The sequence below is a fragment of the Mastigoproctus giganteus genome, chromosome 2 (assembly GCF_048544385.1).
Source record: "Mastigoproctus giganteus isolate SK-2022 chromosome 2, ASM4854438v1, whole genome shotgun sequence".
NCBI lineage: Eukaryota > Metazoa > Arthropoda > Arachnida > Uropygi > Thelyphonidae > Mastigoproctus > Mastigoproctus giganteus.
Window position 1 is genome coordinate 112,425,981 of NC_143576.1, and position 15,605 is coordinate 112,441,585.

Here is a 15,605-nt window from a genome sequence, read left to right on the forward strand (position 1 = left end):
CAACTGCAATAGCCAATTCTCTTGGGGAAACATTCTCTAACATCTCTGCAACATCTTCGTATTCCCCAGAGTTCCTGGTCCTGAAACATAAAATTGAAAAACAGGCACTTAATTTTAAGTCCAAGAGCCTCTATTCCTACAACGGGGCGTTCACTATAGACGAACTGAAAAGATCTCTCATTCTTTCCAAAGCAAGTGCTGTTGGACCAGATGGCATCCATTATGAAATGATTAAGCATCTTTCACCAAAATCTATGGATTATCTGCTCCTTCTATATAACAGAATCTTTATTAAAGGGCAGTTTCTGGATTCCTGGCGCAAGAAAATCGTTCTTGCCTTTGCTAAGCCAGGAAAGGATCCAAAAGTCACTACTAATTATCGTCCTATTGCTCTGACTAGCTGTCTGTGCAAAATCCCGGAGAGAATGGTTAATTTTCGTTTAATGGTATTTAGAATCAAATGACTTTCTCTCCAACATCCAGTGCGGCTTCCGAAGGAACCGGTCCAATTTGGACCATCTTATTGGACTGGAAACATCTATTTGCGATGCTTTCCTAAAACGTGAACATTTGGTGTCTGTATTCTTTGACATGGAGAAAGCGTATGACACAACTTGGAGATTTGGCATCTTAAAAGATTTGCATAGCCTTGGTCTTAGAGGGCATCTCCCCATTTTTATTAAAAACTTTTTAGCCAATCGATCTTTCCAAGTTCGTGTGGGATCCTCACTCTCTCGATCCTTCAGCCAAGAGGAGGGAGTACCACAAGGATCATTATTAAGTGTCACGCTTTTCGCCATCAAAGTAAATTCCATCACAGAACAACTTCCTCCAACTGTAAACAGTGCCCTCTATGTTGATGACTAGCATATTTTGCCAGTCATACAACATGAGGGTTATTGAAAGACAACTGCAAAAAGCCATTGATCGCCTTAATTCCTGGGCATTTGCTAATGGCTTCAGGTTCTCGCCGCAGAAGACCATTTGCATACACTTTTGTCGTAAGCGTAATCTTCATCCTGAACCTGAATTAAGGCTCTGTCAAAATGCTATTCCGGTAGCAGCAGACACAAAATTCTTGGGACTCGTATTTGATAAAAAGCTGACCTTTCTGGAACACATCCGTCAACTCCGCACAAAGTGCACAAGAGGCCTGAATATTCTGCGCTCTCTCTCTCTCTCCTCTACATCTTGAGGTGCGGATCGATGCACCCTACTACACATTTACCGTGCGCTTGTACGATCCATACTAGATTACGGGTCCCTGGTATACAATTTGGCCAGAGACAGTGTACTTCGATGGCTGGATCCTATCCATCATCAGGCTCTCCGTATCGCTGTTGGAGCATATCAAACATCTCCTGTCCAGAGCTTATATGTCAAAGCAAACAAACCACCGTTATCGCTTCGACGTAAGCAGTTGTCTCTAAAGTACGCTTTAAAACTGAAATCCCTGACAGACCATCCTACATGGCCATTCGTTTTTGAGCCTCGATGGGAAAATTTGTACAACACCCGTAAGACTGCCAATCGTCCTTTTGGTATTCATCTCCAAGAGCTACTCAAAGAACTTAAGAAAGATCATAGTAGAAAAGGGTGCCCAAACACCAAAGCAACCACTTCAACCCGGGCATGCTCATGTTCCAGCATGTGACTTGTCCCTTAGAAATTGGGGAAAGTCGGATGCTCCATCATCTGTCTACCTGCAGCTTTATTCAGCACACCGAGCTGAACATTCTGACTTCGCGCCAGTTTACACAGACGACTCGAAGTCGGAATCATATGTGGGATTTGCTGCTGTCTTTACCGACACCACTACATCGGAGCAGATTCTCTCTGAATGCAGCATATTTACTGCAGAGCTGCACGCTATAGAGTTAGCCTTGGATCACATTAGTAAATGCCAGTACCAACGGTTCATTTTATATTCCGACTCTCTCAGCATGTTACAGGCTTTAATAACTGTGAGATATAATCCTCATCCGGTTCTGTCTTGCATTCAGCAGAAGATTCACTTTGTCCATGAACGTGAATATGATATCCGCTTCTGCTGGATTCCCAGCCACGTTGGGATTAGGGGAAATGATTTGGCTGACACCGCAGCCAAATCAGTAATTCCCAATAATAATCGTTGCCTGTCAGACCCCTATACAGACTACAGGCAAATAATACACCAAAAGATATACTCCCAATGGCAGGATTTGTGGAATAGACAGACTACGAATAAATTATATCATATAAAGCCTGTAATTGAACCGTAGCAGTCTAGTCTGTGCAGGAATTGTAAGGAGGAAGTTGTTCTTGCCAGGACCGCATAGGATCAGTGTTGCCATTTTAGCGGTTTTCCCGCTAGATTTAGCGGAATTGCTTCAGGTTTAGCGGATAAAAATATGAAATAGCGGATAGCGGATTTTTTAGCGGGAAGAGTATAAATGTTTAGCATTTTATGTATTTTGTAACATTTAAATTAAGAAATATTCATCTAAGAAATATTAAATTAATTGTTCAATTAATTATTTAATTAATAATAAAAATAATTCATAATTGAAATAGTAGGGATATCATATTTCATAGTTTTTTTTTTTATAAAGCGAAGAATCGGTTTTATATTATTCTGGATTTCCCTGAGGAGAACCCCAACAATTTTACGTAGTTACGCTCGCGGTCAAACGACCTGATCATTGGGTCATAGCTTTAAATTGTTGGATCAAATCTAAAAATGTGGAAAAAATTCTAATGACGCCTTTTTTTGAAACCGCGAAGGAATGGCATTGGATAATTTTTCTTCGTCGTATTTGTTTGGCTTCCAAAAAATGCGATCCGAATTACCGACATCTCTTTCAACGTTTCTAATAACCACAGAGCAATAAGTAATAAGAGTAATAAGTAATTATTTCTAATAACCGCAGTGTAATAATATTTTAGTATAGTCAGTCCTCGTATAGCACGATAGTTGTATTCCTAGAAACCCTCGTGCAATATAAACAACAGGCCCTATGGAGAAAAATTGGGTTAGGTGCCGACCACCCAAGATTGAATACACATTTGTAACCAAAACATTACCAAACACAATAAATAATCGTAATAAAATACGTAAGTATTTTATTACGATTATTACGTATTTTTTATTACGTAAAGGTCGTAATAAAATATTGCTACTGCTTTTGCTTCTATCGTAAGCAAACTTGCTTTTTGTTTGATTTTCTATCCAAACAGATGATAGCCGTTCCATCTCTTCCAATTCTTTGTGTCTTAATCTAATGGATTTTAATTACACTTTTAGTTGTTCCTGCTATCAAAAGTTGTTTTTATTTTCTCCGCATTCTTTGTAATTCTCGGCGTTGCCTCATTTAGGTCTGTAGCACGTGCAATATCGCATGGTCTTTCATTTCGCTCAAAGTGTTTCACGATTTCATATTTGTTTCTGTATCGATAGAGGCGGACTGGCCATAAGTCTTACCTTACGGGATGGCGGACAAAAACAAAACGAAATATACTCAAAATTTTCGGAAGGAATGGTTAGCTTTTCCACAATTCAAAGACTGGTTAGTAGAGATTCCAGGACATCCAACTCGAGCAAGATGTAAATATTGCAAGTCTGATTTTACTTCTAAAATTTAGGACATTAAAAGTCATTTAAAAACTTTCAAACCTATTAAGTCAGCAGAACCATTTTCGCCTAATAGATCAGGCAACCAATCTAAATTAAATTTTCCCACCAAGAATTTACAAAGAGTGGAAGCTGAAGCAAAGTTAAGTTTGTTTGTGCTCACTCATCAATACTGGCAATAGACCACCTTGGTGAATTATGTAAGAATGCATTCCGAGATCAAACAGCCAAAACTTTAAAAATTCATCGAACAAAATGCAGTGGCATTATAAAATATACCTATACCCCCACTTTCAGAAAGATTTATTGAAGTCAGTGCTCAATGGCTTTTCAAATTATAGCGGATTAAAATTACTAGATGAATCAAACGATATTAGTGTAACAAAACTATTGGGTATTGCAATTGTGTATTATGATGAGCAATTCGATAAGAGTTTCTACATTCTTAGCTCTTGTAGAATTAGATCAGTGTAACGCTGAAAATATTTCAAATTCAATTAAAATAACGCTGGAAAAATTTAAACTTCCTTTAAATAATCTTGTGGGCATTGGGACAGATAATGCTAGCGTTATGACTGGAGTTAATAACAGCGTTTATACACATTTGAAGTCCGATGTACCGAACTTGATATTAATTATATGCGTATGTCATTCTTTGCAATTAGCAGTATCTCATGAAACCAGCAAAACATTCCCCAGAAGTCTAGAATTCATGATCGCTGAAACTTATAATTGTTTTAATAAATCCACCAGCCGACAAAATCAATTCAAATGTTTATACAGTACCATAAACGATGGTGCAGATCCGAAAAAGATAGTTCATTCGTGTCAAACAAGGTAGTTATCCATTGAAGTTGCTATAACAAGAATTTTAGAACAGTATATTGAATTAAAAGCCCATTTTGAAACAACTCGTTTGACTGACAAATGTTATACTGCAGAACTTCTTTATTCAATGTTTAAAGTTAAAAGTAATTTAGCGTATTACTTATCTGAAGTACAAAGAGTAAACAAATCTTTTGAATCAAATACTGCCGATCCTACATTATTACTACATGATTTAAACACGCTATTGTCGATGATTGCCAATAAAATGTTTTTACCAAATACACATATTGAAAGGATAGAAGAGGACATTAATAATTATTTAGACCCTAAGCCATATTTAGGTTACCAATTTGAAAGAAAAATAAATGAATTAATAATAAATAAACTTATCACAACAACAGATGAAATTTCAATAAGAGAGAGAGAGAGATGCCGTAATTTCTTGATTGATTTGTATCAACAATTAAGACAACGCCTTCTTCCGGACAACATAAAAGAATTAGAAAAATGTCATTAATCTCAGTTAACAATATATTAAAGCAACAAAAAGAACCACTGATAAATTTATTACAAAATTTAAAATTGTCTGAAGTCAAAATTGAAAAAATTTAGCAACAATGTATAAACATTACTCTCGTTCAATGGGAAAACATCAACAAAACAGTGAAGTTTTGGTCAGATGTTTCGAAATATCGAGACGCAAGCGGTGAAAATCCATTTAAAGAAATTAGCCGATTTGCATTGGGTATTTTAATTTTGCCGTTATCCAATGCAGATGTGGAAAGAATATTCAGCAACTTAAATCTAGTAAAAAACAAAACATGCAACAAAATGAGTGTTGGCATGGTTAATGCAATCTTATCAGTACGATACGGGCTCAAAATAGTTCAAAAGTGTTGTAGAAATTATGTTTTACCTGAAGAAGTGCTTCGCAAAATAGGTACACAAGAAGCATATGATGAGGAGGTATTGAATTTCGAAATTAATTTAGATTTTTAGATATTAATTTTATATTAAAAACAGAAAAATAAATAACTATTTATATATACTACTTGTTTGTTTGTTTGTTTTTATTCACTACAAAGTACAAACAAATGAAAATTTTAAAAATTTGGCGGGTCAAGTGCTAAAAATAGCGGATTTTGAGTATGCGGCTAGCGGGAAATATTATTAAGAGTTGGCAACACTGCATAGGATATAGTCATTTGACACATTCTTATTTGCTAATGATCCTCCTGTGTGTGAGTCCTGTGGCACAATTTTATCAATCAGACACATTTTAATTGACTGTCCATTTTTTAGCAATATATATCTTACGGCTTTTAACCATCTGACTGAGCCATATACCCTCAGTCAGATTTTATCCAACAATGACCATGTGTCTGTTATTTTTAGCTTTTTGAAATCAGTAAACCTTTTAACTGATATTTAAAAAATTGTTACTTGTTTATTGATATTTGTCTTTTACGGTTTATACTTGTTTTTATATCTTGACTTAGTGACCTAATTCATTAGGCCACTGAAAGTTTTACTTTTTATTAGCAGGTTTTGGCGCATTATAGCCTTAGTTGCTAATGTGCCAATAAAACCTGACCAACCAATCCTTTAGGCACTTCAGATCACAACTTGGTGATTGTCTCTTCTCCAATGGAACCTTTATCTCATGGCTATTCCCAACCTCGTGTTGTTTGGCATTACAAGAATGCAAAATGGGATGACCTGCGAGACTTCTTTTCTTCTTTTCCTTGGTCGGATTACTGTTTCAAAACTTCTGATGTCAGCTTTTGTTCAGATCGTGTTAGTGAAATTATTCTTGCAGGAATGGAATCCTTTATCCCACACTCCACTTTAAAATCTCGTCCTTTATCTAAACCTTGGTTTTCCAATAAATGTGCTAAGGCTGTTCAAGAGAAGAATGTTGCATATCGTAATTGGCTTGTTTCTAATTCTTCAGTTTCATTTTCTGCATACACCAAAGCTCGCAACAATTGTAAAGCAGTTATTAATCAGTCCAAACTAGAGTTTGAACAGGCTAAGAGTAGAAAACTTGCTTCTTGCCCTAATGGTAGCCAAGCATTCTGGTCTCTTGCCAAAGCTATTGGCCACAACTTTTGCCCATCTCTGCTCCCACCTCTGTCCAAACCAGATGGTTCTGTTATCACTTCAGCCAAGGGTAAAGCTGACCTGCTAGCATCCCACTTTTCTTCCAACTCATGTATTAATGATCTTGGTAAAACACCTCCCACCATTCCCATCACGCTCCATTCAATGCCTCCTGTGGTCTTCCGTCAGAAGGATTTTGATGAATCTTGATGCTAAGAAAGCTCCAGGTCCCGATGGTATTTCTCCACTTGTTCTCAAAACCTGTGCTCCTGAACTTACTCTTATTCTTTGCCACCTTTTTTCACTTTCTTATTCCAAAGGTGTTTTTCCCTCTGCTTGGAAATTTGCTCATATCCAGCCAGTTCCTAAAAAGGGTGTCAAATCCCTCCCATCCAATTATCGTCCCATTGCAATTATTTCTACTCTTTCTAAAGTAATGGAGAAATCGATTAACTGCCAACTCTTAAACTACCTAGAACCCTGTCTGATCAACGATCGCCAGTATGGATTCCGTCAGTGTCGATCCACTGGTGATATTCTGGCTTATGTTACCCATTTATGGACTAATTCAATGGAAAGGTTCGGTGAAACACAAGTAGTTGCTCTTGACATCTCAAAGGCTTTTGATCGTGTTTGGCATAAAGGTCTTCTAAACACGCTTCCATCTTATGGTTTGCGAACTGTTTTTAGTAATTGGTTATCCAGTTTTCTCTCTGATCGCTCACTGAGGGTGATGGTAGATGGCTCTCTGTCTTCTAACTTCTCGACTAATGTCGGTGTCCCCCAAGGTTCAGTTCTTTCCCCCACTCTTTTCCTCTTGTATATTAATGACTTTCTTCCATTGAATGGAAATCCTATCCATAGTTTTGCCGATGATAGCACATTGCATTCCACTTTCCATTTTGAGAAACTTTGTCCTGCTCAATCAGCTTCAACTTCTCAAAAATCTGCTACCAATTCCTTAAATGCCAATCTTCAGGTAATTCTCCAGTGGGGTAAAGACAACTTAGTTGACTTCAACCCTTCTAAAACTCAGTCTTGTCTTATATCTTGCAAAAAGGATTCTTCTGCTCCTATGCTTATCTTCAGTGACACTCCGATTTCTAGGCAAAATGATATATCTCTTTTGGGGATTACCCTGACTTCTAATCTCTCTTGGCACAAGCACATTACAAATATTGCTTCCTCTGCATCTAAAAAACTTGGTTTTCTCTTTTGCTCTCGGCATTACTTTTCTTCCAAACATCTGCTCACTCTGTATAAATCGCAAATCCACCTTGCCATGGAATATTGTTCCCACATCTGGGGTTGTGCCCCGAAAATCGCTCTCAGGCTTCTTGATTCCATTCAGAAGAGGGCAGTTAGGTTAATTAATGATTCATCTCTAACAGAATCTCTCCACTCGCTTTCTCATAGACGTACTGTTTCTGCTGCATGCCTCTTCTACAGATACTGCTCTCCCACTCTCTCTTTCAAAACAGTCCGAACACGTGCCGCCACCAGCCAACATCCATTTACTGTTCAACTTCAAACCCACAGAACTAACTTTTCATCTTCCTCATTTATTCATTCAACTGCCGTTTTCTGGAACAACCTTCCTCATACGTATTTCCTGAAAATTACAGTCTACAGAAGTCCAATGTCAACAAATATCTTCTTTCGTCTTCTCAACCTCTAACCCAAGCATGGTACTAAGTACTATAGGTTCTAATACCTCTTGTGTTTGGGGTTCACATAAAAAAAAAAAAAAAAAAAAAAAGCACCATATTATCCCTTATTGGCAGATTTTGGAACAAATTTTTTTTTTTTTCACAGCATCCTTCTCCCCATGCCTTGAATAGTTTACTTACTAATTTTGGTGGCATTCTGCTTATTACTTTGAGCTACAGAGAGCTCTGAATAGGGATACTTAAATTATGGCCACCCTGTAGATTCATATCGGGGCCGCCGTAGCCTAGTGGTCAGGCGCGCGGGTGCATAAGTACACGTGCCTTGAGTGACCGGGGTTCAAGCCCGTGACTATTGAATACGGTGCTGTTTCTTGTATTCTGCCTATCTTGTGAACTCCTCTGACCGTTTGGTCGTCCCGGAGTATAAGCAGAAAATTTATTTATTTTTTATTTATATCGAAAAATGTTTGATGAAAAATAGATTCACCTTGATGATGCTGTTTGATTAAAAATGAAATTTTTAATCAGAAATATTTGGAGTAACTTTTGGTTGACTTCTGAATAAACAGTCATTCTTAAGTGCACATAAGCTCAATCTGTATCACTTGAGAATCAGTAGTGTTCCAGGTCAAAAAACATAATACAGATTATCATTCTTTCCTCAAACTGTTTTAGTACTGCATCAGAATAGCGCCCCACTTCTTTACTAATAGGAATATATTTGAATTTAAGTAATTAAATTTTTATTTTTTTTTATTTATTATTTATTTTTTTTGTAAATATAACCAACACATGTATGCAGGTGTACTGTGCTTAATAAGAGAGTTAGTCTGTGAAAACAAATGATTAACCGAAATGTTAAGCAAATGGTGATTTTCCACAGATACATTCCTTGAAAAAAAATAAAAATAAAAAAAAATATATATATATTAGTAATGGATTTCAAAAATAACAGTTGCTAGAGTGTAATACAGTAATAGTGAAAGAATTAGAGTAACTAATTTTATATAAATTAGTAATTGTTCATACAAAATCGAATAGCCTTGGTTTATAATAATGCAGTAATAAAAGAGAAGATTGAATCGTTGTGGGTTGCTGGTTTTTAACATGGAAAAAAGAAAAATGTAGAATAAAAAATGAAAGATATTTTTGTTATTGTTTTTATTAATCTTCATTGGTCACAGGCAAAGAAGATTCTTGTGTTGTAGCTCTGCAGGTGAGCGGCAAAGTTTTCCTCTACTTTTTGATAAGATTCATGTGTGTTTTCATATCACTGTTAACTCTACTCCTTTATTTGTGTTCATCTTTTTCAGAAAGGATGATCGTGGCTGCTTCTAAATAAGTAAAAGCTTTTGATATGTCCTTGCCATCAATTAATTAAGCTGCAGTGTTAGAATTTCCTCAACCTTATCTTTCATTCTTTGGTTTTTCAAGTTAAAGGAGTTTTTTGGTATTTAGGTCTTCACCATGTAATTTGAGTAAATTAACTCAGCAGCCTACTGAACATTATCAAAACTAATATCTTTTCATTCTCTATTATGTTTCTTTGTATATCACAAGCTGTCTCTTACAGTCAAATGTAATTTTGGTTACACCAAGGCTATAGTTTCTCTGGGTTCCATTCATATTTTATATCTTTATTTCCTTCCATACTTCTCCCATCTATGAACATTTCAGACTCCTTTTAGTATTAATATTAATAGGCAAATGATGCAAGAAAGCAAGGTTATACATCATCAAGCAAAAAAAAAATTCCTTCATTCATTATCATTATTAGCAGTGCAGTAAAAGCCTCAGGAAGCCTGAGGCTTTTACTGCACCATATACATTGAAACAATCACTTCCTTATCTCTGCTAGCAGAATTCCTGTATATCATTACAAACCCCTATGGGATATCCTGGCAAGGAAGCCTGAGGCTTTTGCTGCACCAGGCAAAAAAAATAAATAAATAAAAATTTTTTAGTTACCCTGGGAGAGAGAGAGAGAGAGAGAGAGAGAGAGAGAGAGAGAGAGAGAGAGAGAGAGATCACAAAGAAAGAGAAGAATGGTGATATCTAGCTCAGAATCCTGGGTGTGCCAAGCCTATACTCACCTGATGTGAGCCCCTAGGGTTAAAAAAGACCACCATGGCCCGTATCTTTGCCAGTAATTTGTCTAGTTCTTCCATGAATTTATTCAAACTACCCACTCCCACAACAACAGATGGAAGTTTGTTCCATCGGTTGACTACCTGCTGGCTTAAGGCAAACTTCCACACAGCTGTCCTGCAACCATTCTTCCTCAGTTTGAATTTATGCCCCCTCTTATGTGTGTAGTCTGAGCAAGAGGAAGAATGCCATCAAAATTGAGCTTGCTCAATCCATTCAAAGCCTTAAACACCTTTGTCAAATCACCTTGCAGGTGCCTAGTCTCTAGATGCTGCAATTTTCAGCACCAAAAATCTTTTGTTGTGAGTGCATCCTTTTGTTCCCATCACTAGTCTTGTTGCCCTGCTCTACACATGAACTAGCAAATCCACATCCTTCCTAAAATGAGGCCTCCAGACCTGAATGCAGTAGTCGAGATATGGCTTAACCATTGCCTTATATATTGAAACAGGCGCCTCCGTAGCCAGGTGGGAAGGAGCAGCAGTGCATAGCACACTCTTCTTGATTAGACCGGGGTTCGAGCCCGTCACCACCAAATATGGTGGATGCGGAAAGGCCAGGGAATGACCACCGCATATCCCAGAGCAATATGGCCTTAGTTGCTAATGCTCCAAATAACAAACAAACAAACAATACATTGAAACAATCACTTCCTTATCTCTGCCAGCAGAATTCCTGTATATCATTACAAACCCCTATGGGATATCCTGGCAGGCTGTCTGTGTTGCTCAGAGACTATATCTAACTGCACAATTACAGATTTTTTCATTCTCTACTACCCTGAGTGTGGTGCCACACAGTTGGTACATTAATCTGGGATTACCACTACCTGTATGAAGTACCTTGCATTTGTCAATGTTAATCTTCATTTGCCACTTTGCCGATCTGTCTAATTTAGTTACATCTTGTGACAGTGGCATACCTGATTAACTGTCATTAACCACCCTGCCAACCTTCATATCATCTGCAAACTTTGATGTTCAGCTTAGTAATTAAACTTGGACATTTTTAAGGGGACTATTAAAGAAAAATTAGTAAATGAATCAAGCAAATACCAAAATAAAAATAGAATATATGATATTTTATGCTTGCTGAATGATGCTGGTGTTTGGTAAGAAACAGTGCAACAGCAATTTATTTTTACTCATACTGGTATTCAGTGATGTGCTGTTTAATATTTCTATAAATAATTTCTGAGATATTGTTAAAATGAGGTGAGGGATGTTTCAAACTGAATATTACTGGTAGTTTTCAGCTGTGATTATAATGAAATGTCATTAAATGTGAAGTATACCTATACTTCACTTTGGAGTGACCCTTATAGTTATATAGTTTGTTAGTGTTGCCATTTATTATGGTGATGTTTTTCAGATTTACAAATGAAGATATTTTGGAACTATTTCGGCTGCAGAGGAAATATGGAAATAAATGGATTGTAATCAGCCAACTAATGAACAAGAATGAACATTCATGTCTCGAAACATATAGATGGCATTGCAAAAATCCAGGTATATTTTATTGATTATTTTAATAGTTTTTTTTATGTATTGCAGTTTTTTTTTTAATTATTAGCTACTGCAAATGAAGATTTTACATCTTTTGTTTCATTTAAAATATTTATACTTCAGTAACCACAAATTTTAATTATAAGTATAAGTAGTATAATGCACACCCTTTCATAATAATCAGTTTTAATATATAATAATAAAATAAATATATATGATAATAAAATGTTTTGATAAATTCAGCCATTTTAAAATCTCCGATTCTATGATTATTATATGTTTTAGACTGCAGTCTAAAAGATAAACCTTGCTTATCATCAAAAATTTGATGTAGAAGTAAACTTATAAGTGTAGAAATTGGTATCCTCCGAATATATAAGAATTGATTTAATGGTCCTCTTCATTGATTTGCTTAATGTTTTGCATTTTCAAATAAATTGTATCAATTGACAATAAAAATTAATTTTCAAAAAATTCTTTTTTGCCATAGTTATTTACAAGTTTAAAATTGGTCTTGTGTAAAATATACTTGGCGATTAGCTGGTTAATATTTAAGCCTTTTGTATGTGTTTAATATAATATCGATCAGTAACTAGCATAAGGTTTTCATTAGCCTATTCCTTATTTTATAATATATATTTTAAATTTTGCTCATCAGGAACTCTTTTTTAAAATTCATTACAGTAAGGGGTAAATGGACAGAAGAAGAAAATGAGGCATTATTATCTGCTGTCCAACATGTGAAAAGGAATAAAAAGATAACAGACATTTTTCATCTCCCTTGGGAAGAAGTTGCAAAATTAGTTCCTACTAGGAATTATAAACAATGCAGGAAACATTGGTAAGTGAAACAGAATAATTAGTTGGCATCTGTTTCTGTAGTTTGCTTTTGTTATAAACCTTTGTATTCTATAGAAACTCATATTAATAAGATTCAGAATCTTGTATGTACATGTTAGTTTGGAATGTGTTGTGATATATCTCATATTGTATATTACATAAGGTGTTATCTGTAACACCTTGTGTGATGACTTTACCCAAAGTTAGTCATAAAACTAGAAAAAAAAATTAAAAATAATTTCCTTGCTGATAATTTTTTTAGTGGATTTCAGTAGAATATGTTGAAGTCATTAAAATGTTTTATGTACTTCTAATTTTTGTTAAATCCTGCACTTGAATTGAACTTGTATTTTTCTGTGGCAACAATCACAGAACAACCAGGAAAATTGTAGAAGAGTTTGATTGTCTTTCATAAATTCCAAAATCATCCTTCAAAAATGTAGCAAAATTTCTACACAAATTTGAAATGTTATTTTCCATGATGACAAAAAAAAAAAAGTAGTTGGAAAAATCTGTGGCAGATGGTTAGAAAGATAGTGTTTAGTCCTACAAGTCATGCTCCTTATGTGATGGCATAGTAGGAGCAGAGAATCTGTTTTCAGTACTCAGGAGAAACACCACTGAGTACTCAGGAGAAACACCACTGATGTATTTACTGGTTGCACCATTTTCACATAATGCATGATCACAATGGCATAAGAGGCATACATTCTGTAAATATGCCAAAGAGAATGTGCATTACTGTTCTTGGGCTAATGTTGGGATGAATCAGACAGATGACGCTGATGTGGTCTTCTGCTTGGTTACATAATTGTGAGACAGCTTTAGATAAAGGGCATCGTGAACAGAGCACATTTGGGAAGGTGTCAATGGGAAGGTTACAGATGATTAGACTGATTGAACAGAGCACATTTGGGAAGGTGCCAATGGGAAGGTTACAGATGATTGGACTGATTATTTTCACTGAATACCTGATAAAAAAGATATGGTTCCAACTGAATTTTGTCACTCCCAGTTCTCTAATATTGTCCATGAAAAATTGAATAATATAGTATGTTTAGTGTTTTGCTGGATTGACCAGGTGGACCTATGCTTTACTTCATAAACTGAATGGATTTCTTTCTTCTGGACTATTAAACACATAATTGTATTACTAGGAGCAAAATGAAGCAAGGTTATAGCAACCATAAAAAAAATCAGACCTCATTTGCCTACTCCTAATAATTTGTCCAGTCCTAATTTAAATTTATGCAAATTACCCACTTCCACAACACTAACTATCACTCTCTGGCCGTACACAAATTTCTGCGCATCTGTTCTGCAACCATTATTTTCCAGTTTATGATCCTTTCTGTATGCCATCATTGTTTAGTTTTCTTTACTCATTTAAATCCTGAAACACTTCAATTGAGTTCTTGCTTGTAGACACTGAAGTTTATACAGTGTAAATCTTTCTTAATAAGGGTCGCTTTTTCACTGTCAGCTAGCTTGTTCCTCTTCTCTACACCTGTTCTAATGGATCTGTATTTTTCCTAAAATGAGGTTCATAAACCTTTAGTAATGTCATTGTACCTTATATGACAGAATGATCATTTTTGTCTCTGATGTGAAAGTTCCTGTATAATATTGGGATCTCATGAGCTGTTCTCATTAGTAGTAAGGGCAAATCGTGAACTTTTTCTACACTAGCTAAATAAATAAATAAATAAATTAATGTGTACATATTCGAGGCGTGATCATTCTAAGCAGAAGGGAAAACACCTTTGGAATCAGAAAGTGAAAAAAGGTAACACAAAACAGGGGTAAGTTCAGGAGCACAGGTTTTGAGAACAAGTGGAGAAATACCATCATGACCTGGAGCTTTCTTAGCATAAAGATGTTCAAAAGCCTTCTGACATCCTTTGATGGAAGACCACAGGAGGCATTGAATACAGTGTACTGTGAATGGTAGGAGGTGGTTTACCAAGATCATCAATGTATGAGTTGGAAGAAAAGTAGGATGCTAGCAGGTCAGCTTTATCTTTAGCTGAAGTGGCAATAGAACCATCTGGTTTTGACAGAAGCAAGAATAGAGATTGGCATAAATTGTGGCCAATAGCTTTGGTAAGAGACCAGAATGCTCGGCTACTATTTGACAATAAGCAACTAGTTTGGACTGATTAATAACTGCTTTACAATTGTTGCAAGCTTTGGTGTAGGCAGAAAATGAACCTGGAGATTTGGTTCATTTTCAACATTCTTATCTTAAACAGCCTTAGCACATTTATTGGATTGATTGATTGATTGATTGGTTTGAATTTTATTGGTGCATTAGCATCTAAGGCTATAATGCACCAAGACCATTTATTGGAAAACCAAGGTTTAAATAAAGGATGAGATTTTAAGGTGGTGTTGGAATAAAGGGTTTCATTACTACAAGAATAATTTTACTGACATGATCTGAGACATCAGAAGATTTGAAACAGTTATCTGACCAAGGAAAAAAAGAAAAGAAATCTCACAGATCATCCCATTTTGCATTTTTGTAATGCCAAACAACATGAAGTTGAGAATGGCCACAAGAGAAAGGCTCCATTGGAGAAGGGATAACAATACACAAGGATTTGAATTTAGAAGTGGTGGAGCACCACTTCCAAATTCAAATTCTGGTGAATATGAATGTGAATTTTAAGAGCTGTTCCTTGGTGGAATTATGATTTGACTGTGTTAAGAATTGAGGTTAGGAAAGTTTCCGAAAGATAGGTTAGGACTTGGAGAATGGTAATATAGAACACCATGTTAGGTTAAGAAAATTGTATAGCAATATGTTGAAACAAAGTGAAGAAAGGGTCTTGAGAAAATTATGTTCATACATAAGGAAACTCAGACCCCTGGAAATGTACAAATAACCCCTGAAAGTAT

The 15,605-nt window shown here is 35.8% G+C and overlaps 1 protein-coding gene across 1 annotated transcript in view; it reads left to right on the forward strand.

The window, feature by feature from the left end:
* Window positions 1–15,605, forward strand: part of LOC150089499 (uncharacterized) — a 180,828-nt gene that overhangs the window by 120,829 nt on the left and 44,394 nt on the right. Inside the window, exons 7-8 of the mRNA XM_090390005.1 lie at window positions 11,731–11,867; window positions 12,549–12,705. Coding sequence (XP_090246131.1) covers window positions 11,731–11,867; window positions 12,549–12,705 — 294 coding nt within the window. The remainder of the gene's footprint in view (window positions 1–11,730; window positions 11,868–12,548; window positions 12,706–15,605) is intronic.